The following is a 27,596-nucleotide window of genomic DNA, read 5'->3' on the forward strand; positions in this document are numbered from 1 at the left end:
AAATAAAACCCTAACAAGCAAAACAAAATACAAAGAGAACAAAATCAAATGAAACAAAAGCAAAAAAACGGATTACAAATAAGAAATAAAACAAAAAATTAAAAAATAGAAAAATAAGAACATGGAATAAAATAATCAAAAACTCAAAGAATCAAAGAATTTAAAAATTAAATAATTCAAGGGTTAAAGAACTATTTTTTTTTAAAAATTACGACCTAAAAAATTAAAGAACTCAAGAATTAATGAATTAAAAATATTAAGAATTAAAAATCTAAAGCATGACAGAATTAAATAAATAAATTGTAGAATTAACGAAAACAAATGACCACAAAAATACAATGCAATACAATTAATGAAAATGGAAAATAGAATGCACCTAATATCTAGAATAGTACAAAATTGAAAAAAATAATGAAATTAGCTAAAGCAACCAAAATAACGCACTAAAAAATTTGGTGGTCCAAATCAAAAAAAGGCAAAATCTGAAGCCGATGAGCAAAGTTACAATTACTGAAATCAGTCAAATAAACAGAAAGAAAAAACGAAAACCTGCGCAAAAAATCTGAGACCCAATAAAACGGGAACCAGGAAGAGCAAATAGAATATTAAAACGAAACTAATAAAACAGAAAACCAAAAATTTTACAACAGAAACAGACCACGAACCGAAAAACAATCTCAAAGAATAAAAAAAAATAGGCAGGCCAACAAAAATTTAATCTGTCAAAGAAACCCCAAAAGAAAAAAAAATCAGGAAGCAGCGCAAGCAAAAAAAATAAGACAAAAGAAGGAATAAAAAATACAAAAGTCAAGCAAACAAAAAGCAAAAAACAAAAAAATTATGTACACAAAACACAATAAAACATAAAAAATACAAAGATTAAAAGCAAAAATCGAGAATGAATAAACAATACTCAAAACAAGCAAAAAAAAAAAACAAAAAGCGCAGAACAGAAAAAAATAGCAAAACAAAACTTAAAAAGCGATGAACAAAAATGAAAAACAGAAAAAAAACTACCGAACAAAAAATATAAAGACAACAATTTAAAAAAATAACATGGTAAACAAAACAAGAATTAAAAAATAAACAAAACGCGTAAAAAAAACAAACGATGCGAAACAAAAACTAAAATAAAACAATGCAATAAACGCAAAATAAACAACAGGAAACAAAAACACTAAACATGTTACAAAAAAAAGCATAAAACAAAAAAAAGAAAAACCAATCTACACATATACTAAAACCAAGTATCCATCAATAAGTTAAAAAAACACAAAACGAAGAACAACAAATCAGAACCGGAATCGAAAATATCAAACAAAAAAGGAAAGAAAAGAAAGAAATAAAACAAAATAGCAAAAAAACAGCGTAAACGTCAAACAAGAAGCTGAGCGTAAAAATTAGAAGAAAAAGAACTCATAAAAAAAATATAAAACACAACAAGGAAAACCCTTAGTCCGGTAGTGGTATTATAGAAAAATGTTATCTAGATAAGGTCTGATCAACTTAGTCTCGAGATATAGTAGGTGTTAGATCAACTCAATGACCCATTTCGAAACGGCAGACCTAGCAATGGGGCGAGTATCAATTTTATAGCAGTAATATGGTGAAACGTTCGATTGTGTGCCACGACTAAAATGCATGAAATGGACGTATATCCACTGTATCGTAAGAATTAATTTACGGAGGTTCGAGAATTTTAAAGGGTTCCTATAAAGATCAAGAAAGTTCTGAAAAGTTCAAGGAAATGCCACAACATTAGAAGCACCCTTCAGTGGACGATAAAGCCTTTCATAAACGTCTTAATGATCTTAGGAATCAAAGAAATTATTAAAAGTGTAGAAATTGGAAGCGGTTAGGCATCCCTTCTTCGATCTACGACCCTATCATCACTGGCTGATTTCAGTAATTCCCTATATGTACCTGAATAGTGCAAGATTCCATTCTATTCTACAAAGTTTAGAAAATTTCACATTCTCAAAATCCCATTACCCACGGTGATTCATCGTCAGCGGGAGACAGCTTTCGGGCAAAAAAAAGAAGCGAAACCGAAACAAACAGGCAAATCTTTTTACATTGAGTCACCCGTAAAGCTAAACACGTTCACACACAGCCACAAACGTGAGATCTACCTTTCAGAAGCGTTCTCATGATCTCACCTCTTTTCGTCCTCTTTACACCGTGCCCATATTTAGGTCCCCTCTTTCTTTAGAAAAAAAAAAACTCGACCGTTGTCTGTGTTAAGGTTTTTTTCGACACTAAACGAAAAAGTAATCCTTAAAGCAATCAGCCCATTGAATTCGGCGCTGTCGAACTTCCGGTGTCCGAGCGGAAGTGTTCTGCCCCTGCTTCCGGTGTTGATTTGGGTGCGGCAATATAATTTAAAAATTGACCTGATTATCCTTGCGAGAAAAAAAAAATCTTTCCGAAACGTAGCAGGCTATGCCGTCTGTCTTTGTCTGTTTCTTGGTTACCGCATCCCAAATCGTATCTTGATCGTTTTGAGTTTTAGATTCCAGTTCCAAGAAAAAAAGGCCACCATTAAGTTGTCTCAAAACGACCGAAAAAGAAAAACTACAACGAGGCAGTTAATTCTCAACGGCATAGAAAACACTGTCGTCCGCCAAGAGATCACCAGCTGTCTCGGGTTGTCCATTCGGAGATGAGAAAAAGATGAGAAAAGTTAGATTATCGTTCCGGGCTGCTTTGTTTCGGATCGCATAAAAGAAAAAGCGCATAGAAATTTCCATAAAATGAATCAAAAGTAAAATGCCTTTTTATGGTCGTGTGACACCGAACGGCAATGTTATGAATGACACTGAAACTCTGGTGGTGACTTTTTTATCAGTTTTTGGAGGCAACTGTTTTGGAATTTTAATTGGTTGGTTAGAGTTTGTAGTGTTTTAGAGAGGAGTGATTTAGGGGCGAACATTATTGTGAAATGAGTTGTTGCGTGCTTAGAAAAAGTCGGCAGCGTTTCATCAGGTTCATTGTTTATGAATTAGATAATGACTATAAATATAAAATCATTTGCCCCATCTAAAAAAACACCTTCTATCTAATTCGATGCAATTGGGTCGTCCCATATCCATCTGCCGTTCGTTTCGCTATCTATCCCTCTTCTCTCATGTCCCCAAGACTCTAACTCATTGCAACCGCATGTCTAGCCGACCGACCTGACTCGGCGATAAATGGCCATTTAACACGCCAACTTGGACTAGCACTCTGCATGCCGATGGTCGTCGCCCTCTTTGATTCGGTTGCGGTGGCGAAGCCCGACCAATCGCCGCTAGCGGTTGACGGTGGCGATGGCGGCGCTGGTGGCTGCTACGGTGGCTAAAAAGTCAAAGTCGGTCTAATAACTCAAAGTCACTCGGACTCACTAGGCTCGATTCGTTCGGCAGATTGGCTTAACCCGCGTTACCGTACTGGCCGCCGCAACCGAACAGTGCAGTCGTTGTCGTAGGGACCCCTCGTCACCACACAGACCATATACACCAAGAGACAGGCCGAAAGGATAAATTACAGGCATATAAATCAAGATTTGTGTTGTGCCGGGTTGCACTCTTATTGTTGCAAATCGTATCACGTGGAACGGGCAAGGGTAGCAAAATCGAATATTTATCGCTTTTTCGGTCTTTGGTCTTTCTACCGGAACACGGTCGACCATTTTTGCTGTTGAAGTTTGGGCGCGTAAAAAAATCGCAATGGTTTCGATAAGGTTCGTTTAACGTGGGGAAGCGATTCTCAGGCTGTGATAGTAATCGTACTGGGAAGTGAAAGTTATTCCGGAACTGACTCGGACTCGGTCGGTAAATCCCTAGAGGGCGAACTCAAGATTAGTGGAAAAATGACAATCTGATTATTCGTTGGAAGCTGTTGCTTACTCACATCGCTGGAAAGACTAAACTACACCAGAAACAGTTGACCAGTTTACGCATGCTGCGCAACTAGTAAACCAGTTTTGAACGTCGCTCGATGTTGGTTGGTCGTGGCAGCCAATTTGTCTGTCGTAGAATGGAAACTTTCAACGAATGAATCAATTGCAGTAGAAGGTTTTACAACGGGTTTGGTAGTCTCAGCTTACCGAACATTATGAAAACTAAATTTTAAAAGTTTGTATCTGATAGCATTACACAGGGACGTCACTTCGGTCTGCTTTTATTGGTACTGTATATTAATGACTTTTGTGACTGATTTCTTTCAATCGAATAATTGCGAATAATTAAATATCGTGCATCATCAAATGACCTTAATGGAATCTTACATCACAAGGTAGTCGCATGGGTTCACTTGTTTACTTTCCATATTTCAATTTATTTGGAAGGCTGAATTTTACTTGCACGAATGTCAAAAATTATTAAATTTCGGCAACGGATTGTTTAACTTGAAATTTAATTCAAAATAAAGCAAAAAAAAGTAAATTCAACTAACATCTACACCATCTGTTCTCATATTACAGACAAGAAGACGAAAAAATCGGAGAAACAGAAGGAACCTCCGCGGTCCACCAAAGAACCTCCGAACGTGAAGTGCGTTCTGGTCGGTGACGGAGCTGTGGGAAAAACGAACCTGATAGTATCGTACATCCAAGACCGATTCATCCCGGAGTACGTCCCGACAGCCTTCGACAAGTACAATGGTAAGTTTGGTTCTCGAATGATTTTGCTTTGCACAGGGGGATGTAAAGTATGCTAAATTTAATCCATTCATGCCCATGTTGTTTATAAACAACAACGTTTTTAAATATTTAAAACTTCTGATTTAGGCAAGATTATCTCACAAAAATAAGTAAGACTAGTAACTGTGATTAATACCTTTCATTTGAGCACCAACAGTTGCAATTATTATTTGTAGAACTGAGCTTATTGCCATTTGTGTGAATGAATTCCTATGGAGCAGTGCTGCCAGGGAAAGCTTAAGTTAATGGTGAAAAATGAAATTTTGATATATCTTCGTTATTTTGAAATATTATTGAAAACTGATAACACCTACCAATTTCGACTGTTTTTGTCGAGCTTTTCCGCGCAGTTGGACTTTTGTACAAATTTTAGGAGATTTGTATGAAACATCGGAAGGTACAAATTGAGCATCTTCTAGCACTGCAAGAAATGCACCTGTCTTGATCAATGCAAATTTTTCGTATCTTTTCACCACAACAGTTAAAACGAAAAATAGATTTAAAACATGTTTACATATTTTTTCCCACTATTCGCTGTGAACATTCGCAATGACTATCAATCCCTATAGCTCAGCTGAAGCGCTGACTGAAAGGAATGTTTATCCGTCTATGAAAAACTCATGGCACACTCGGATGCCGTTTAGATTTCCCTGTTGCGATAGTGAAAGCTACCGTCCAATTTCGCCTTTCCCCCTACTCCGTCGTATACATTCACTATTGTAAATGTGACAGAAGCGAGTGTCCGGAGGATTCGTTGAAAACTTCTTCGTTAGATTTTCGATCTCATCTCACAATCATTCCATGCCGAGTTTTATTCCAAGCACGACGAGGACGTTACTTCAAAGACTAATAACGTTGCGGAGTGCGAGGACGGAGGCCGCTCTGTCGGATCTAGGAGGAGGTGGTTTATCGTTATTCCTGACTGCGGTCGGCCAACATCGAACGGGTCCCTGCCATTGGACATTCCTTGGTGAAATAAATTACGGTGACTATCATCTGCGGAATTCTCGGTTCTGTGCTGGTGGTGGTTCCTATGAAATGGTTCTTTATTGCCCCATCGTGCCGTTCCGATGTGGTGGTGAATCTTTTGCCTAATGAGTCAGAAAGTGATACTTTTGTCGATTAGCTGAATTCGAATTAAAGCGAAAGCTGGAAACGGAAATATTTGGTCCTTTGAAACCACTCAATTTTTTCGGCAAAAAATTCGCTCGAATCAAGGCCTTTGCTCTATTGATTGTGAGAAATACAAACAGATTAACGTTGGTTAGGTTAGGTTAGGCACTATAGTCACCGTACGCAGTAGATGTGCGGACGTAAAAAATATATTTAAAACTGGCGTACAGAAAGAGCGTATGAAATATCGCAGTAGATGTTCGGTCATATGACCGAATGCCGATTGGTCCAATGCTTTTTGGCCGCATATTGTTCGGACGAATGTTGCTTGGACGTTTCGGCCTGCAGTTTGGCCAAATGCCGCTCGAACGAATGTCGTTTGGTCGAATGCCCTTTGACCGAATGCCGATTGGCCGAATGCCTTTTGGGCGAATACTGTTCGGACGAATGTTGCTTGAACGTTTCGGCCTGCCTTGTGTCCGAATGCCGCTCGAACAAATGTCGTGTGTTCGAATGCCGTTTGATCGAATGCCGCTTGGACGAATGCCGTTTGGACGAATGTTGTATGGACAAATGCCGTTTGGACGAATTCCTTTCGGACGAATGCCGTTTGACCGAATACCGCTTGGACGAATGCCGTTTGGACGAATGCCGTTTGGACGAATGTTGTATGGACAAATGCCATTTGGACGAATTCCTTTCGGACGAATGCCGTTTGACCGAATGCCGCTTGGGCGAATGCCGTTTGGTCGAATGCAGTTTGTTCGAATGCCATTTGGCCGAAAACCGTTTGGCCGAATGCCGTAGGGCCGAATACCGTGTGATCGAATGCCGTTTGGCCGAATGTCGTTTCGTCTAATACCGTTTGCGTTGCGCAACGTTTTAGATTGCAGACTGGTAACTCTCATTCCCACACAGACCACTTGAGAAACAATGCGATTAACAATTGTCCAAGTCCAAGCGAGAACTTGACCTGAGAACAACCAGACCATCTTTTCCGTAACTTGGGATATTAGAAAGGAAGTAATGATGCGGTACTTACTTAACGGAAGACCCCGGCTCATTGACACTCCCTTAACTAGTTAGGATTTACTTCGAGCAAGCAATGCGTCTAAGAATATAATTTTGTGTTTTGAATTTATGTATTTACAGATGTCTGAACAATTTACTGATCGTATACAATAAAGATATATGATCGAAATAAATATATTCAGTTCTATTTAACATATTTAGGCTTTGGATATTCGAATATCTTGACAAAATTTCGCCAGACTCACCTTGAACTCCGGATAGCTGGCCATCGAGAGTGGTAACATTTCAGTTTAATTGATTCGAGATTGCGTATATTTGTTAGGTCACCAAATTTAATAACTATGATTGCTTGTAGAATACCCGAATATGAGCGATAATAACGGCCATCGATGGGAAATACAAGGAATTGATGACCCAATGCACGGGATTGTTAACAATTGTGGGAATTATCTTGAAATCTTACGTACCTGTCAACCCGTTATCGTCGATACTAATCAGTTAAAAGTTGGATTGTAACGGTATGGTAGTATTTTCACAATTAGATCAGTTCGCATTATCTGTAGAAAACTCATCAATAGACTTTGAGCCACGAGATAGTAGACATTAAAGAATCACTTTATCTCATCGTTTGACGACCCACAATTTTGCGTAGCATCCTTTCGCAGTATCGGTCCAATTCTAGTAGATGTCTAGCCGAAGCTAGGACAACCGTTTGGTTAAATGATCGTTTGACCGAAGGTCATTTTCTCGAATGTCATTCGGCCGATTGGTTTTGGTCCAAGAGTTATTTGGGCAAAACCAGCACTTACAAAAATTTGATTTCACTAAATAACTGTAGTAGAAAATTACATAGATGCGACCTAGTTAGTAAAGAATGTGATTTGTCTTAAATTGAAAACTGCTTATTATATCTGTTGTTATTGCTCCAAACATTTTGTGAATATTTTCCTTCTTTTTAACATGAGTTGTTCTTTCTATACATTTCTTTTATATCTTTCTACAAGGTAAAATAGAGCAGTGTTTTCCATATTCTGCAGATTCGAGCAAACGAAAAGCCCATAATTTCCCCATGCTCATAGCCAAGTTAGTCCCCACTGCATAGTGTTTCGGAGGTGTTTGAAATGGGTTCAACCCATAAAAAAACCATCACCATCGATGGTTCAGAAAATCCCATATAAAACGCATATTTTGGTATATTTATGGGTTTCTGAGACCATTTTACTTTTTCTGACATGAAAATTGTCAATGATTTTAAATTTATTTGGTTTGCCAGATCTCTCGACTCCAAAAGTGGAATCCTGAACAATTTCATATGATGTTTGCTCCCAAGATGTTACATTACACAATTCATTTTTATATTTCTATCTGTTATTTCGTCGGATATTTCCAAAAATCTAAGTTTACAAATGAATCATATCTCAAGTAACAATTTTGGGTTTTTTAGCACAGTACAAGTGCATTCTAAGTTTTAAGAAAGTCTCCAAGAGCGCCATAAAACCTCAATTGCTACTGGGGTTTCTCACAAGTAATCCTTAAATGCTCTCATAAGCCTAAGATGAACTCGTTGAATCGACTTCAACAATACCTACGCAAAACGTTGCGAACGCGGTACGATCGAATGACCCCGTCAGAATCACCCACTATAATGGCAGACGATACGGGAAATGTCACCCACTAAAACACTACTTAAGGCCAATTGCAGCGGACCGTGATTCTAATTGTGATAAAATGTAATAGTATAATGATTCTACCGTTACTGAATTTTTCATATATGTATGCTAAAAATTGTTTTTGAAACTTATTCAAATAGAAGGTCCAGTTTAAAACCCAAAAGGAAGTACAAACACCGTAATACAGCTCCGACAAACATCGCCATACATAAATGGACAATAATTCACTATACATTCAATTAAAGAGTACATTTTGCATTTTATGTCTAATTGTATCTTTCCTTCTTTACCACATGAACTGTTCTTCGTAGCCTATAGAAGTGTTCATTAAATGTTTGTTGCAGGAAAATTCGTTGTTTGTTATACGCTGTGCAAATTACTGTGCAAGAAACAAATGTACTTTCATTGTCAAAATAATATTTTCCACCATCCTATCGATACAATTTTAAACACACTGTTACAACACATCACTCATCGTTTCATGCAATCCTAACTCGTCGCTATTATGCTATCTTATGACAAGCGCCATTTTGCACATTTCGAGAAAAACTTTTTAAAGTTTGAGATTGAATATCTTGAAACTTATAAATGGTATAAACAATCCAAAGAAAACAATTGATGCTTCTATCTATTCTGCATTAATCTCTCAAATATTACGAAGATCGGTTGACTATGTTGCGAGTTTTTACTATGAATGTAAACAAAATTCGCACTCACACGTGTCATAGGCGTGCATTGATGACAAAATTTGTATGACGTGTCATAATCGTGCATGGAAAATTTTCCATAAAAAAAAAATCATCACTTTTTAACTTTTATTCATATCTTTGGGTTCATATGGTCTATAAAAATTCGGTGAAATGCATTTTAACGGAAATGAGTCAGGGAATCTAGAAAAAATGGTTATTCTTAATTACAGTGTTGCCAAAAATATTTTATTTCCAGTTCAAAACTAAAACTGTGTTTTTCTCACAACTCATATAATTTTCTTTCGAAAATGTTTATGCCATTGTGTTCCTCAGACATTTTCACAAATAAAACCGTCTAAAACTTCAATATAACTTAAGCCAATCCCTAGATATAGTGATTTGAAGCAAAAAACTCACAATTTCTCATCATCTTTCTAGCTATATCTAAGTAACCAAGTAGAATTTAAAAATTCTGAAAACGCCACTTTGTAGACATTTTTCAAACAAGTAATGTGGCATATCTAACTCAGTTTACCCCAAAATGGTGTTTGTCATAAGATAGTACAACAGCGACGAACTATCAGATTTGCATCCGGCCGAAGGAGAACGAACGCTAGAGTAAAAAAAAACTCCGACATATTCATTTTAAGACCTAGGACTCTTGTTCGTGATAGCAACACTACTAGCTGCAAATTAAATTTATTAACATAATCACATTTTCACTCGCTTCTCTTTCAATTCAATCTCGTCGTCAGTTGCAAAGCCGGTCGGCACCCCTGACCCTACCTAACGGAACTCACATCGTCACATCGTTGTAATGTTCGTGTTTGCGAAAAAAGAAGAAAGATAAAGTATGTGCGGGGTGAATGATAGAGAGAGAGAGAGAGTCCCGTGTAAAATATGCAGTCATAAATCTTCACCAATTTTACTGCTGTGAGTCTGAATGAACTTGGTGCGATGCAAATTAAGTTTCAGTACCGGGTATGTAGTTATGTATGCGTTGTACAAGTACTCTTAATATTTTAGTATTTACATTCCAAAAGTGGTAAGAAAAACAAGAAGCTGTTCTTCGTTGGGAATGGGTTGTTCCTAGTACCTTTACCTTCATGCAGCCTCTTTCGCTCGGAATAGACAATGGGATGTGGATGTTGAATAATACTCTTCGTAATTAAAAATAGTTTAAATAGAAGTTTATCTTCCAATCCGCGATAAGAACAGGGATCCCTTCCCAAGTAACCAAAATTTCGGTTAGCATTGTTTGGTTTTAGCTTCAATGAAGTTTAGGAGTTGTGAAACTTTCTATTAAAAAATCACATCATTTCTTTTGTAAGTTCAATTCATACAAAACAAAGAAAATATATTCACTTAAGCTTGCTTTTTAGCGAATGCGAGTTGCCTGGCCTTTCGTTTGCCTCCTTCCATCAAGTTTTGCACAGCCTCCTTGGTTACTTTCCTCAACTGCATCGCGATGACATTTGACTTTCGCTTCTTCTTGAGGTTCCGCTTTACGATAACCCACTTTGTCTATTGGGCGGACGGCTCTGACGTGTTGGGAGAGTTCATGGCCTTTTTCCCGTATTGGTAAGATGCCAAATCCGGCCAAAATAGAACGGAGCAATTATGTTGCCTGAGGAAAGGCAAAGGCACTCCTGCACATAAATTTCCCGGTTGATGGTGCCGGCTGCGATGTAAATGTCGCTCTTTAAGCCACAGGTACAGATGGCTTGCCATACGAGATATTTCTTTGCGAATCAAACTTCGTCAACATCTTCCAGTACAGCTTCCGCGATCGTTCTTTGGCCGACTTCTTTCGCTTATCGTTTGGAGTCACCACCTTCTTGTAAGCCAAGATGTAAGTAAGATGACACTCCAAGATTGCTTGCGACGCCTCGGTCGGAGAGATTGAAACAGCTGGTAACAGCACAGTAGTTGTCCACATATTTCTCTAAGTAACTATTGAAGGCTTTAATTTTTTTTCAAATACTCTTGTGTCGTAAAAGTCAACGTGATGCAGAGTCACTAGACCGAATTGGTCAGCAGACCGAATTAGTCAGTAGACCGAATTGGTCAGTAGACCGAATTGGTCAGTAGACCGAATTGGTCAGTAGACCGAATTGGTCAGTAGACCGAATTGGTCAGTAGACCGAATTGGTCAGTAGACCGAATTGGTCAGTAGACCGAATTGGTCAGTAGACCGAATTGGTCAGTAGACCGAATTGGTCAGTAGACCGAATTGGTCAGTAGACCGAATTGGTCAGTAGACCGAATTGGTCAGTAGACCGAATTAGTCAGCAGACCGAATTGGTTAGTAGACCGAATTAGTCATTACACCGAATTAGTCATTACACCGAATTGGTCATTACACCGAATTGGTCATTAAACCGAATTGGTCATTAGACCGAATTTGTCATTAGACCGAATTGGTCATTAGACCGAATTTGTCATTAGACCGAATTTGTCATTAGACCGAATTTGTCATTGGACCGAATTTGTCAGTAGACCGAATTTGTCAGTAGACCGATTTGGTCAGTAGACCGAATTGGTCAGTAGACCGAATTGGTCAGTAGACCGAATTGGTCAGTAGACCGAATTGGTCAGTAGACCGAATTGGTCAGTAGACCGAATTGGTCAGTAGACCGAATTGGTCAGTAGACCGAATTGGTCAGTAGACCGAATTGGTCAATAGACCGAATTGGTCAGTAGACCGTATTGTTTAGTAGACCGAATTGGTCAGTAGACCGAATTGGTCAGTAGACCGAATTGGTCAGTAGACCGAATTGGTCAGTAGACCGAATTGGTCAGTAGACCGAATTGGTCAGTAGACCGAATTGGTCAGTAGACCGAATTGGTCAGTAGACCGAATTGGTCAGTAGACCGAATTGGTCAGTAGACCGAATTGGTCAGTAGACCGAATTGGTCAGTAGACCGAATTGGTCAGTAGACCGAATTGGTCAGTAGACCGAATTGGTCAGTAGACCGAATTGGTCAGTAGACCGAATTGGTCAGTAGACCGAATTGGTCAGTAGACCGAATTGGTCAGTAGACCGAATTGGTCAGTAGACCGAATTGGTCAGTAGACCGAATTGGTCAGTAGACCGAATTGGTCAGTAGACCGAATTGGTCAGTAGACCGAATTGGTCAGTAGACCGAATTGGTCAGTAGACCGAATTGGTCAGTAGACCGAATTGGTCAGTAGACCGAATTGGTCAGTAGACCGAATTGGTCAGTACACCGAATTGGTCAGTACACCGAATTGGTCAGTACACCGAATTGGTCAGTACACCGAATTGGTCAGTACACCGAATTGGTCAGTACACCGAATTGGTCAGTACACCGAATTGGTCAGTACACCGAATTGGTCAGTACACCGAATTGGTCAGTACACCGAATTGGTCAGTACACCGAATTGGTCAGTACACCGAATTGGTCAGTACACCGAATTGGTCAGTACACCGAATTGGTCAGTACACCGAATTGGTCAGTACACCGAATTGGTCAGTACACCGAATTGGTCAGTACACCGAATTGGTCAGTACACCGAATTGGTCAGTACACCGAATTGGTCAGTACACCGAATTGGTCAGTACACCGAATTGGTCAGTACACCGAATTGGTCAGTACACCGAATTGGTCAGTACACCGAATTGGTCAGTACACCGAATTGGTCAGTACACCGAATTGGTCAGTACACCGAATTGGTCAGTACACCGAATTGGTCAGTACACCGAATTGGTCAGTACACCGAATTGGTCAGTACACCGAATTGGTCAGTACACCGAATTGGTCAGTACACCGAATTGGTCAGTACACCGAATTGGTCAGTACACCGAATTGGTCAGTACACCGAATTGGTCAGTACACCGAATTGGTCAGTACACCGAATTGGTCAGTACACCGAATTGGTCAGTACACCGAATTGGTCAGTACACCGAATTGGTCAGTACACCGAATTGGTCAGTACACTGAATTGGTCAGTACACCGAATTGGTCAGTACACCGAATTGGTCAGTACACCGAATTGGTCAGTACACCGAATTGGTCAGTACACCGAATTGGTCAGTACACCGAATTGGTCAGTACACCAAATTGGTCAGTAGACCGAATTGGTCAGTAGACCGAATTGGTCAGTAGACCGAATTGGTCAGTAGACCGAATTGGTCAGTAGACCGAATTGGTCAGTAGACCGAATTGGTCAGTAGACCGAATTGGTCAGTAGACCGAATTGGTCAGTAGACCGAATTGGTCAGTAGACCGAATTGGTCAGTAGACCGAATTGGTCAGTAGACCGAATTGGTCAGTAGACCGAATTGGTCAGTAGACCGAATTGGTCAGTAGACCGAATTGGTCAGTAGACCGAATTGGTCAGTAGACCGAATTGGTCAGCAGACCGAATTGGTCAGTACACCGAATTGGTCAGTAGACCGAATTGGTCAGTAGACCGAATTGGTCAGTAGACCGAATTGGTCAGTAGACTGAATTGGTCAGTAGACCGAATTGGTCAGTAGACCGAATTGGTCAGTAGACCGAATTGGTCAGTAGACCGAATTGGTCAGTAGACCGAATTGGTCAGTAGACTGAATTGGTCAGTAGACCGAATTGGTCAGTAGACCGAATTGGTCAGTAGACCGAATTGGTCAGTAGACCGAATTGGTCAGTAGACCGAATTGGTCAGTAGACCGAATTGGTCAGCAGACCGAATTGGTCAGTAGACCGAATTGGTCAGTAGACCGAATTGGTCAGTAGACCGAATTGGTCAGTAGACCGAATTGGTCAGTAGACCGAATTGGTCAGTAGACCGAATTGGTTATTACACCGAATTGGTCATTACACCGAATTTACCGAATTTGTCATTAGACCGACTTGGTCATTAGACCGAATTGGTCATTAGACCGAATTGATCATTAGACCGAATTGATCATTAGACCGACTTAAACTATATTTGAGTAACCCGAGCAAACGAGTGGAGTTGCGAGGGGCCACCGCTTCAGACGGTAGGTTGGAGGCTACGTCGCTCGGTGGACCTTCAGCGGCTTTGCGTCGCAATTTAGATAATATATGTATTGCTATGAAAACAACACGCGCAGCATAAATTCGAAAGAACAGAAAAAATATTCTTAGGATAAGCTTCGGTTTCATCTCACTCTCTGTCAAAAGATTGGCTTCTTGACCTTCGGTTTAGTACCCATTTGGCCTAATGTCAATTCGGACTGGCGCCTATTTGGCCTAATTTCCATTGCATCTAATGTCCATTCGGTCGAATGATCTTCGGTCTAGTAACATTCGACCTAACGGCTTTCGGCCGAATACCACGAACATTGCCACTCAACAACTGAATGATCTACATCCATTCGATTCACACGATACGGACACAATTTGGAAATAATTTTTCGTTGTCATTTTTGACCGTTTTTCGTTTGATGTATCGTTATTTTTCGGATTTTTCTTCTCGTGGCTCTGAAGGCAAACAAATTCTCTACACACGGCATAAACCACAAGAATATTGAAATAATAATAATACTCGAATCTATTATGATTATGAGTGGCACAACTCATTTAAACGTCAGTCGTTTTTGATTTCGCCGTAGCTTATAATTAGTTTTTGTGTTTAACGGAGGTTTTGAGGGTTCAAATAGGCTCAAAAAATTTCGAGGATTGCTAAGAATTAATAATTTGAACACTCTTAAGAAACGAGAAAAAGACATTGACTTACGCCAAAATAAAATAAATGGACACAAAATGATCATAACCCAATGTGACACCTGGTGTAATTTGAATCGCATATCGTCTGAATCGATAAGGTTGGCGGGTCAAATTTGTACTCTGAAAAAAAATCGACTGGATTGGAATAGTTCAAACGGTTATCCTTTCAACTAATTGTCAAATAACACATGCGCCCTTTTGTAGCCGTATGTTTATGTTCACTCAACAACAACAAACAATACCGTCTGAACCAGGAGGCTGATCATAAATTTTATTACTCAAGCCGTGAGTTTTTTTTTCTTTCTCGATTCTACAACAGTTTTTCGCTATTTTCAAAGCACTTCTGTTGACGATGGGGCTTTGCAGCTCCCACACGGCCACCGTTGAGCTGGCGCAAAAACAGTCGCGATTCAACAACCACCATTGCTGCATATTTTTAATGATTAACTTTTTTCGCCATAAACACAAGCCACCCGTTCATAACCGTTCCCCCATCCAACCAACAGCAGTAGCAGCAGCAGCAACTGAAAGTTCTACGTAGCAGGCCATGCGCGCCCAGGAGGCATTTGTTGTGGAAGGTCGTTGCCTGGTTTGCGGCGCGCCATGCTGTCTCGATTGGTGATGATGGTGATGGCGCGGGGCGGTGGCGGCGGTGGCAAACTGTTTGGCAAGTGTCACCGCTGCTGTTGCCAGTATCGCCACCGCTGCTAGTAGGCGATCGTTGAACGTAAACATGGCGATAAATATTCATTCAACTGCCATCAAGTGACACTTGTACGGGTGCACTGGTGTCTATGTGAGTGTGTTCAGCAATCACCTCTTTTTTCATGGAGTGCATGGAGCATTGTTGTCATTGAATATTCATACACCAACAACCAGTTCTCAAGTGGTATTCCCCCCACAATACCACCCTAGATCCTAGAAATTGCATATATGTATGTATAGACCAAAGTTCATTTTGTCATAAAAAACGCCTATCCACGGGTGTATAATTATGAATGTAAGCTGCTCGGGCGGTCCTTTCACGAGCATAGCATGCCCTGATTTTTTTCCTATGATGAACGTCAGTCCGACGGGGGGTAGGTTTTTTTCATGCTGTGCATCGCTTTTGTTTGAAACCCTGTCAAATCGGAATTGATGATTTTATGGTTCTGTGATCTCCTATCGGTGATCGGTGATTGAAGTGTGGTGAGCAAAATTAATTGAATTTGGTGCAAATTGGGAAATGCTGACGGGCTGACGCTAGCGGTAAATTTTCCGATGCTTTTATGGGAAGAGAAGATTCGGAAGAGATTTTTTATTCAACAAATCCCTGTTTGTAATACTGTTGCAAAACATTGACGTTTTTCTAGCTAGCAGTCATCGCACATTTAACGGACCATTCACATCAACATTAACAAAACGCAAACCTTCACATCAGAGGTGTCAAGTGGCTACCATGCGGAGCCGATAGTAATTTTTAGAATCACGAAATCCTCGAGCAACTGTCTCACAAGTGAAGTATTACTCAGCGCTGTGACACACACGCATAACATTCGCCTATACCAGATCTAATTCTCATTCTCCGAAAACACAAACCAAACCCCTAACAAAAATCCATCACTCTAATGGTAAAGGATGACATTTGCCCACGACATAGTTGACGAGGGAACCACTTTAGAATCATTTTCATCCGACCGTAGGCAATCGAAAACCCCGGGATGGGAGTCCTCAAGCAATCGGTTTTCCCACACCTTCTACCTCAGCAGTGTGTAAACAGACAGCCCCGAAAAGCACTAGTTGACACAGACGCAACTGTCAGTTTATAGACACATCAAACCGATTCGGATCCTCAATTCGGTCGTGTGAAATACATTTCAGCCTGTCACAGGGTCTACCGGTGGCACGAGTGTAGTGGTGGAATTCAAGCGGAAGACAGCGAGTGAAAAATGATGTTCGCTGACGACAATGGTGTTTTATCCCCTCCAACTGCTGTCGCCTGAGTGGAACCTGAGTTTTCTCTGTGTGCGTTTCGGGAAGACGCGGTGTGGAAAAGCTTTCGTTAGCTAAGTGCTGCGTTGGTGGCGTCCGGAAGGCAAGCTAGGAGTGTTTGGTTATTCGCATGAATGCTCAGTTGAAGCTTTTGAGGATTGCCAGTGCGAACATTTTTGTTGTCGTGTTCTCTGGAATAGGGAATCTGTTTCAAACGACCGGTTGAAGATAGAAATACTGACCGATCAGTTTGAAGTTTCTGACTGTTGAAGTAAGGATTACCGCAGTTGGAACAAAAACAATCAATATCTAGTACGGTGGTACTAGAGGTGGAATTATGATATTTTTGGTCCATTCTTTGCATAACAGTTCTTCATAAGATTAACTACAAAAAACCCAAAAATACAAAATCCTTTTGCTTTGTTGTCCAAATATTGAAAAACATTGTACTCCTGCATAATTCAATAGGTAGACCAACTTTTGGGAAGTGTGATTAAATTATTGTATTACTCATTGTTTTCTCTTGTTTATTTATATTTATGCTTAAGTTGTGTAAGAATTTCATTGCCGTCCGACAAAGATGCGTTGTAAGTAGTAACAATCGATTCAGAACTGGGTGCTTCCAACGACTCTGAAAATGATTAATCATCAGAAAAATTATATAAAATAAGCTCTTTTTTATTATTCACCTTGGTGAGAAAATGTAACTATTCGAAGAACTCTAAAAAAATAAAAATAAAACAATGTTAGTAGTTCTAAGAAATTAATTGAAATTTAAAAAAGAATCACGTGATCTTTTCAATAACATACCTATATCTGTAAGTCTCGATGCTCCTGCGATGGCTTGCTCGGCTTCCGGGATCATTTGATTTATGCAGTTTGTCGCGGCAACGATTTTTTTCCGTTTCACAATCGTACAATTCATTGGTGATTTTCCAAGACGCGAACTCATCCTCCAAAACTGAACACTTACTTTTCGTTTTAAGATATTCTTCGATTGAACTGTTGTTGTAGGGTACACTGGTTTTTTATACTTTCTTTCAAAACATTCCTTGTTTTATGTTATATAATCTAACCCAGTGATTCTCAACCTGGGGTCCGCGGACCCCTAGAGGCCGTGAAAAGATTTATGGGGGTCCGCGAAGATGGATGTATTTTCTTGTTGTATGTTAAAATTCAAAATTTTCGCAAGAAACAGATATATTGATATTGATATCAAATTAAATCGATCTCTACAAACAGTATCATATCGCATAAATAACCCCAAAAAATAATAGCTCCTGTAAAGCGGGATTCGGGAAAATATCATTTCGGTTTACCAAAAAAAAATCTCTTTGACCTACAGCCATGCACTGTTTAATTGTTACTAAAAGGGAAAACGGATCTTAATCCCAAGGAAGTGACATATATACAGTTACACCACATGAGAAAATGTGTAAAGATAACGTTTAATTTCATTGCGAGGAACAACATGCAACACGGTATCGAATATAACAACGTTATAAAAAGATCCTGAATATACAGATGCAGATAAAATTGAGGTGCGCCTACACGACCTAGCGCCGCGCATTAGACCGGAACACATTAAAAAGTTTATGTCAAAATACGGAGAAGTAAATCCGTTTCCTGAGGAAAAATTTCAGTGTCATTCCCAACGGTGTTCGTGTTGTTGCAGCTGGCAAATAACGCTGTGCACCCACCCAGTAACCAGACGGCCCATTGCGGAAAACAATGCTTCGAAATCTCTAAGAAAAATCAACCTGCTACAACCAACACCAAAAACAGTCTACAACAGATGTTGATAAAACACAATCAATCAGCCAATAACTAACTGGTGCGCTTTGTATATCAAAACTAGCTTCCTGTACCGACAACGAAATAATAACGATTGGTCTAGTTTCTCCAAACGAACAACCAGCACAATAAATGCCAATCAACACGCATTTACGACAGCGACCTGTAAGAGCAAGAAACAAATAAGAACTTCGAAGACATGAAAACAGCTAGTGAATTAGCGCGATGAAAAGGGTTCTCAACACGCAGCAGCAAACTACATCCACAAGACCCTCCTGTTCGCCGTAACTTTGTGTGGGTGTGGGGGTCCGCAACAACCCAGGATGATTTCGAAGGGATCCGTGATACTAAGAAGGTTGAGAAACACTGAATTTTAACCTACGAGCGAGTGATATACTGCCCATAAACGCATAAGAATCCCATGTGGATTTTTGTCGAAAATGAGTTATACGTTGGATTGTATTCTGTATCACCACTGAATCACACTGCACAAATAAGATTATCGGGTTTGTTAAGAAAATATAAAAAAAAAAAAATACCAAAACATGGTTGTCCCATCCATTTGGCTCAATGGATGGGACAATCTTGAACAGCGTTTTTCTCGGCTTGCTGTTTTTCAACATGGGACTCTTATGCTGTTATGGGCAGTATAGTGCTATTATAAATTATCTTCTCAACAAAGCCAGCAAAAGCAAAATTTACCAATTGCTTCAGCTTGCTTGCGGCAAAACCTGCTGAAACAAACCCGAAATCCAGGTTAAATGCTCTACCTAAACAAAAACCATCTGCCAGTCATACCAACCATGTCTTCGTTTAATATTTTTCAATAAGGAACGATTCGATATTTTTCAATAAGGAACGAAATTTTGAAAGATCGTAGAACTTTTTTTTTCATGAAAAATGTCAAATATGAAATGGTTGACGCCATGTGCAGAGTTGCACGGAATGAAAAATGATTAGGAATATCTTCTAAATATCCCAAGAATGCAAGATTGATCGTGAAGCATGCACTAGGAATCACGAATCCATGAAGAATATTTCATGATCTCGTGAACTATTTTACGAGCATGAACGGTCAGTGGTGGTTAGGAATCATGAACCGGTTCACGAATGCATGAATATTATTTTATGACTTCGTTAACTATTTGACGTGCACGAATGGTCAGTCGTGGCTAGGAGTCAGGAACCGGCTCACATAAATCCATGAAAATTATACGACTTCTGGAACTATTTCACGAGCACGAATGGTTGGTAGTAGCTAGGAGTGATGAACCAGTTCACGCATCCATGAATGATATTCTACGATTTTGTGAACTATTTCACGAGCACGAATTGTTGTCGTGGCTATTTCACTAGAAATCATGAATCAGTTCACGAATCAATGAATATTCTGGTTTCGTGAACTATTTCACGAGCACGAATTGTAGTCGCAGCCAGGAATTATAAACCAGCTCAGTATTCCATGAATATTTTACAATGTTGTGAACTATTTCACGAGCACGAATGGTCAGTCGTAGCTATTTTACTAGGAACCATGAACCAGTTCACGAATCCATGAATATTTTTGTTTTGATTTCATATACTATTTCACGAGAAGGAACGGTTAGTCGTGGCTAGGAATCATGAGCCAGTTGACGAATATATGAATCATAAATGATTTCGTGAACTATTTTACGAATACGAATGGTCAGCTGTGGCATGAACCAATTCACGAATGCATTAATATTTTTTGATTTTGTGGACTATTTCACGAGCACGACTGGTCAATTGTAGCTAGAAATCATGAACAAGTAGTTATGTAGTTATGGCTAGGAATCATGAACCAGTTCACGAATCCATGAATAATATTTTATGATTTCGCGAACTCTTTCGCGAACACTAATGGTCAATCGTGACTATTATATTATATTAGGTACCTTTTTCACGAATGCACGAATATAATTTAAATGATGTCGTGGCTGGGAATTAAAAACATGTTAACGAATACGTTAATCACAGGACGTAGGGCTATATAAGCAAAATACTTTCTGCACCATTTGATGTATGTTCTACTGTGCCACAGGGTAGTCATCTTCGACCATTGCTCTTTATTTTGTCTATAAACGATCTTGGCGCAGTTTTGAAATCTCTAAAATTTATGTTTGCTGATAATTTGAAATTCTATCGGTTGATAAAATCCTTTGAGAATTGTAAACTGCTTCAACTGGACATTGATGGACTTTAAACTTTGTGCAACATCAACAGGTCCCAAATTACTTCCTTATGGAAAACGAGACTCAACAAATTTGTTAAAACTCTCTGGCATGAATCCGTGTTGATCAAACGTTTTTCACAGTCTAAAATAGCACCACCTCAAATAGCTCCGAGGCGGTTGAGAGACTGAGGTAATTCAACGATAATTCGCATTGTGGTTTAAAAAACATTTTCTTCTTAGTGGAGGAAAACAGTTTTTACTTAGGTGAAAAATGGCATAGTAAATGGTTCAAGTTTATGGTCCTGTTTTCTTTTCCACAATTCATGGCACTTTATTCACATTTTTAGGGATATTTTTTCCATGTGGTTGAAATGTTGAATCGTACACTAAAGCTTGATAGAATCTAATGTCCTTCGTCCCATCTAGCTAAACTGCTTTTAGCTTAGAGCCCCGTACGCACAAACGGCGATTTTACGAACCGAAAATTGTTAAAGTTGGAAATCTAGTTTTATCAATGAAAACCGGGGAATGGTGAGGAAAACTTAAGGTTGCACAGAGAATGCGTAAAATTCGCAAACGAAAAAAGCAGTTTTTTTCCACACCGTATGTCAGATCTTCATAAAAATCAATCAGCGTATGTAGAATGTTGTTACTGTCCTTCTGATTGATTTTTATGAAGATCTGACATACGGTGTGGAAAAAAACTGCTTTTTTCGTTTGCGAATTTTACGCATTCTCTGTGCAACCTTAACAGCAGACAAAGACATCTGTTGAAAGGAAAAACTTTGTTAAAATGAAAAACGAATCAATGCCTCCAGCGGATCCCATCCTGTCCCACCCCTGGCCCCGTCTTCTATTCAAAGAGCTTTTAAAAAGCGCAAAAACGACCGTCATCGTGCGAAAATCACCCATAACAGACACCTGCGATGCGGTGGTGCCGGAGTGGGAAGTCTGAGAAAAGTTCAAAAGCAAACCATTATCTAAAACAATCTGATGGAGGAATAAAATAAAAAAGAGGGGTCTTTTGAATTCCAAGATCGCGATAATGACTTAACCTCCGCATCGCTATTGTTAGTTGAAGATTTGAAACTTGCTAACGAACGGTCCTTGGAGGAGAGATTGAAACAGCTGACCAGGTTCCCGAAAATAGATTGGGAGTCGGTTAGAAGGTACCGATTTGATTCAAATTCCGGATACTTTGGAAACTTCTGTCGAGTATTCGGTAATAGTAAACGAAGTTTTTGTTTATTTTAATTTACCTGTTAGAACAATCATTTTCCAACTATGTTCCGCAAATCGAATTCAGTAAAGTGTACTTCAGAGTTAGTTTCCATTCTGCAGTTACTGTTAAAAACCCGAACAATATTCCACTGGTAATTCTGAACACTTCTTTCACACAGTAAATTAACTTAATGCACTATTTTATTGACTAGATTCAGATTTTAAACTCACTTATAAATTCTTTCGACTGTTTGAATCGCTGTTTCGCACAAATGAAACCATGAACCACGAAGCAAAATCGTTGACTTAGCGAAAATGGTAAACACGAATTATTAGGTTTTTCCCCAGCCTACTACTCGGTTTGCTCGAGAAATTCACTTTGGTTTGACAATTCAGCGGTGGTTTGTTGCCAACTACATTACCCTCTAAGAACGGTTGGTTTCAAAATTGTCCAATGAAGGACGTTCGTTGGACCAATTTAGACAACGTCCAAATAACCGTTCAACAAGCGTCCATAGTTGGACCCGTGTTGAACGATTTTGAAACAATTTTTTGGACGTCTCAGTGGGTAGTTTTGCTCTGTTCCATGCGAACAGAAAAAACCCGCCCGACGAACATCGTTCGTTGGTCCGATTCGTTTGATGTTACATCGAATCGACGTAACGTCACAAGAAATAAACATACACTCAACCAAAATATCACTTACCTTTTATATGCAAAAACATGTAAATATTTTCCATAATACTTTTCACATGAATGTTATTATTTTCACACATAATCTTTTCTCTCTTCCGTCTTATAAAAACCAGTATTGACTACAGATATATGTTACGTGATGTTCAGTTACTTTCTATCGGAATGCCATATATTTTCTATTTGAAACCTATGTACCTTTTATCTGATATTCAGATGATCGTTAACTAAATGTATAATAGCAATCGTGTTACGTGAAGAGGGTTTATCTGATATTCATGTGATTGTTAGTTGCCTATATAATAGCATTCAAATGCTTTGATAGGTAATGAACCTGGTTGAATAAAGGTGCGGAGTATCCTTGTAAAGTCCAGCCGATTATTGAGCCGATATTCTAACTGACTCTAGTTAATATCCGGTTCCAGTGACAAAACAATCGTGTCACTGGAACTGGTCACTAACTAGAGCCATCCAGAACTTTGGCGCATTTTTCGGCTGGACTTACTGGGCTGTGTTGATCATTGATTTGAAATACATTCTACACCATCTTGGAATCTTCAACCTGGAGCAGAGATAGCGGATATATATTTCTAACGTCTTCACATTTAATTAGTAAAATCACAAGTCGGGGAGCAATGTATTCTCCGCCGTGCTGTTCCTTGACGCCATGTTGAATGTGTTTGATTTTTTCACATCGTATGTTCCTGTAATAGTTATGTGCTTTACACATAACCCTACGAGTATGTGATAGTCACATAAAATGTATGTGGGGCACGATTGAAAGTTATTCATTTTATATTTGAAATTCATCGGTGATTGTATAAGTTTTATTTGATGCATATGAATCTGATGTGCATAATCATTTTTAAAATTTAGGTGTTTTTTCACATGAAACGTATGTGATTTTTTGGCTCAGTGATAGAAATAACAGGAAATAATCAGCTGATGATCAGTAACGTCTCATGGATTACAATATAATTGCACTCAACAACCCCAGCTGAGTTCATCCGAAATATAAGCCAGAATTCTGGCTGGCTCTAGTTAGCATTCCAGCTCTAGTTAAACAACCGATTCTAACTAGAATCGGTTGTGTCACTCGAGCCGGAATACTAACTAGTACCGGCCAATATTCCGGCTGAACCTTACTGGAAATACTTAGAGAATGATCAAGGAGTAAGTCAATAGGCATTAGTTCTTGGACTCATTTCATGGTTTTCAAACTTCATTGTGTCCATACCCAGTTAAACTCATTCCGGAACCGGTTCGGATTTCTGAATGAAGTCATTATGGATTCAAAATCAAATGCAACAACCGATTCCGACTCAGAATCGGTTGTTGCATTTGATTTGGAATCCATACCGACTCCATTCAGGATTCCGAATCAAATTCCGAATGGTTTGACCGGGTAGCTCGAAGCAGTCGAATCAAAACGTTCGCAGTATTGATAAATAAAATTGGAAAAAGAAATATATAGCGAATCGCTACTCTCAAGACCAATCGGGAGTGGCGGTACGTGGAAAACAGGTTTCCTGGAGCTGAGAGAGATCCGGGTCAAACCTGTTGGTTGTTTTTCTTTCGCCCTCCTAATCGTTAAAGGGCAAAGGACCGTAAGAGAGCTGCCGTCAACAGCTGACAAAAGACGATCCCAACAAACTGGATCAAAAGGGAGGCTTTCATTCACAGTCTTTATGTGGTTGTTATTTTGCAGCATTGGATGAAAAGCAATCGGAGCCAATGGAGTAACGGATTGTGTGTTGGTCGTCTTCTGAGAAATGGTTGGTGTCAAAGCGAGGGGGTCTTACATCCTTATCTGTTTTTCCCTTAAATGGAAAATGTTTTCTGAGTTGCTGTTAATGAGTATAGAATTTTCCAGTCCTCGCTTCCACCATCTAATCAAAAACGGATAAACCTATCACTATAGCGATTATGGTTGGCGCCATGCTAGCGATTTTTTTTTATTTGCCGTCATTCAGCTCTATCAAACTCATAGCGTTTTCCTACGAATAAAGCAGGCGGTTTATGTAATCCTCATCGAAAATATTCCACACAATGATTGGCACATTGATCTGCGGCCGAACCTGTGGCGATATAAAATCCAGATGTAGCATTTTGTCTTGATCCCACCATAGAAAACGGATATCTTCGCCACCCAGATGACTTCAATTTTAACCGTGCTCTGACGTGTCGGAGAGTGTGTGTGTCTTCCATCCATAATCATGTAGAGAATGCCAAAGAAAAGTAGAAAGCCAGCAGCTATACTCTGTTAGCTTCATCCATAAATGTTTGAATCTTGCAGCAGGCTCGTGCATATTTATCTAATTTCGGTGCTAGCTGGAGCTACTGACAGTTCTGGAAGCGGTCGTGCGGTGTAACTCGGGTTGGATAAACGCAATGCTTAGTAATCGCATTCTTTGCTTGTTACTCAGACTCGGAAGTTGAGTATTTGCAGCTGTCCTTGGGATGGCGTTCTCCGTAGTAACAATTGAGGTTATATGATCGTTGTATATAGCCACTCATAAAACATAGAAAAAAATGTTTTCGCACATCAAAGCGTCTGTATGGTTTGTCGGTGAGGACTCTGGGACTTTCTTTTTTCACTTTTACTGTTTATTGGAGCGGATTCTAGCACGGAGGAGGTTAGTCACTGAGACACGCAGAGATCAGGAAGTTGAGTATTTGCAGCTGTCCTTGGGATGGCGTTCTCCCTTGTAACAAATGAGTTTTTATGATCGTTGTATACCCGACCAGGAGAAAATAACTTGCCAAAAACCTAAGCATACTATTTTCTGGTATCATCCCAAAATCTGGTATTAATTGATTATTAATACGTCATTGAGGTATTAGGCACACGAAGAAACATTCTTCATTACCTGCTTAATTTCTCAATGAGGTATAATACTTTATTTTAGTATTATGTAATTCAGTGATTTTTGCAAATACGAAATCAATACCTTATTGAATACCTTCATACAGTGAATTTTGTTATTGGAAGGTTGAAAAGGTTTTGTTATTATTCAGGTATTATAATAACTCGTTTCATTATCAATTAGTTTTTCGTAGTATGCAAGGCTCCTCAATGCCTTATTGTGGTGTTCAAGTATTGAGTACAATATACCTGCATTTGGTATTCTGAAGTTATTTACTTCTGCGCCACTCATAAAACATAGAAAAAAATTGTCTGCTTTGCTATGGATCCTGGTTAGCAACGGACTGCTGAGGAAACTCAATTAGCATAGATTTCCAACCTGAGATTGCTCTCAGATGAATGACCATTCGGTCTAATATCCATTCGGGCTAACGTCCATTCGGGCTAACGTCCATTGGGGCTAACGTCCATTCGAGCTAACGTCCATTCGGGCTAACGTCCATTCGAGCTAACGTCCATTCGGGCCAACGTCTATTCGGGCTAACGTCCATTCGGGCTAACGTCCATTCAGGCTAACGTCCATTCGGGCTAACATCCATTCGGGCCAACGTCCATTCGGGCTAACGACCATTCGGGCTAACGTCCATTCGGGCTAACGTCCATTCGGGCTAACGTCCATTCGGGCTAACGTCCATTCGGGCTAACGTCCATTCGGGCTAACGTCCATTCGGACTAACGTCCATTCGGACTAACGTCCATTCGGGCTAACGTCCATTCAGGCTAACGTCCATTCGGGCTAACGTCCATTCAGGCTAACGTCCATTCGGGCTAACGTCCATTCGGGCTAACGTCCATTCGGGCTAACGTCCATTCGGGCTAACGTCCATTCGGGCTAACGTCCATTCGGGCTAACGTCCATTCGGGCTAACGTCCATTCGGGCTAACGTCCATTCGGGCTAACGTCCATTCGGGCTAACGTCCATTCGGGCTAACGTCCATTCGGGCTAACGTCCATTCGGGCTAATGTCCATTCGGGCTAATGTCCATTCGGGCTAACGTCCATTCGGGCTAACGTCCATTCGGGCTAACGTCCATTCGGGCTAACGTCCATTCGGGCTAACGTCCATTCGGGCTAACGTCCATTCGGACTAACGTCCATTCGGACTAACGTCCATTCGGGCTAACGTCCATTCAGGCTAACGCCTATTCGGGCTAACGTCCATTCGGGCTAACGTCCATTCGGGCCAACGTCCATTCGGGCTAACGTCCATTCGGGCTAACGTCCATTCGGGCTAACGTCCATTCGGGCTAACGTCCATTCGGGCTAACGCCCATTCGGGCTAACATCCATTCGGGCTAATGTCCATTCGGACTAACGTCCATTCGGGCTAAAGTCCATTCAGGCTAACGTCCATTCGGGCTAATGTCCATTCGGACGAATGTCCTTTGGTCTAGTGACCTTCGGCCTAATGTCCATTCGACTTAATGGCCGGATACCCACTCACATGTAGGATATAACATGTGAAGATTCCTTTTCGAGAGGAGTGGCCTTTAGCTATACGGAGAGACAACAACAAACGCAACGGGCTCTCTGATGGAAGGACGTGCTGGTATCTACTGTCGTGAAACAAGATTGGAACAGTTTCACTCGCTAGGTGGATACTGTACTGTACTCCAAGCAGAAATTTTCTCGATCATATGCGAGATACAATCGGTCCAAATAGCACGTGATGGGCCTTATCTTGCGGGACATCACGCTCGAATAGGTGTTTGCTCAGGAGCACTGATCGTGCTCCCGACGCTAGCTTAGTCCGGCTCAAAGTTAGTATCCAATTCTGATATAAATAAGTTGAAACCCATCGAGAATTCCATAACTAATTTACCGCCTTTTCATATTATGGTGACCTGAATTTCGAATTTCCGTTCTTGGTCAAATTGGCTACTGTCAATCCGTGACCCAACCGAAAAATCG

General features: G+C 40.0%; 1 protein-coding gene across 1 annotated transcript in view; it reads left to right on the forward strand.

The window, feature by feature from the left end:
* LOC131676754 (uncharacterized) overlaps window positions 1-27,596 on the forward strand; it is a 98,601-nt gene that overhangs the window by 62,109 nt on the left and 8,896 nt on the right. The window contains exon 4 of the mRNA XM_058956045.1: window positions 4,463-4,642. Within this exon, the coding sequence (XP_058812028.1) occupies window positions 4,463-4,642 (180 nt within the window). The remainder of the gene's footprint in view (window positions 1-4,462; window positions 4,643-27,596) is intronic.

Source organism: Topomyia yanbarensis, chromosome 1, assembly GCF_030247195.1.
Source record: "Topomyia yanbarensis strain Yona2022 chromosome 1, ASM3024719v1, whole genome shotgun sequence".
NCBI classification, from domain to species: domain Eukaryota; kingdom Metazoa; phylum Arthropoda; class Insecta; order Diptera; family Culicidae; genus Topomyia; species Topomyia yanbarensis.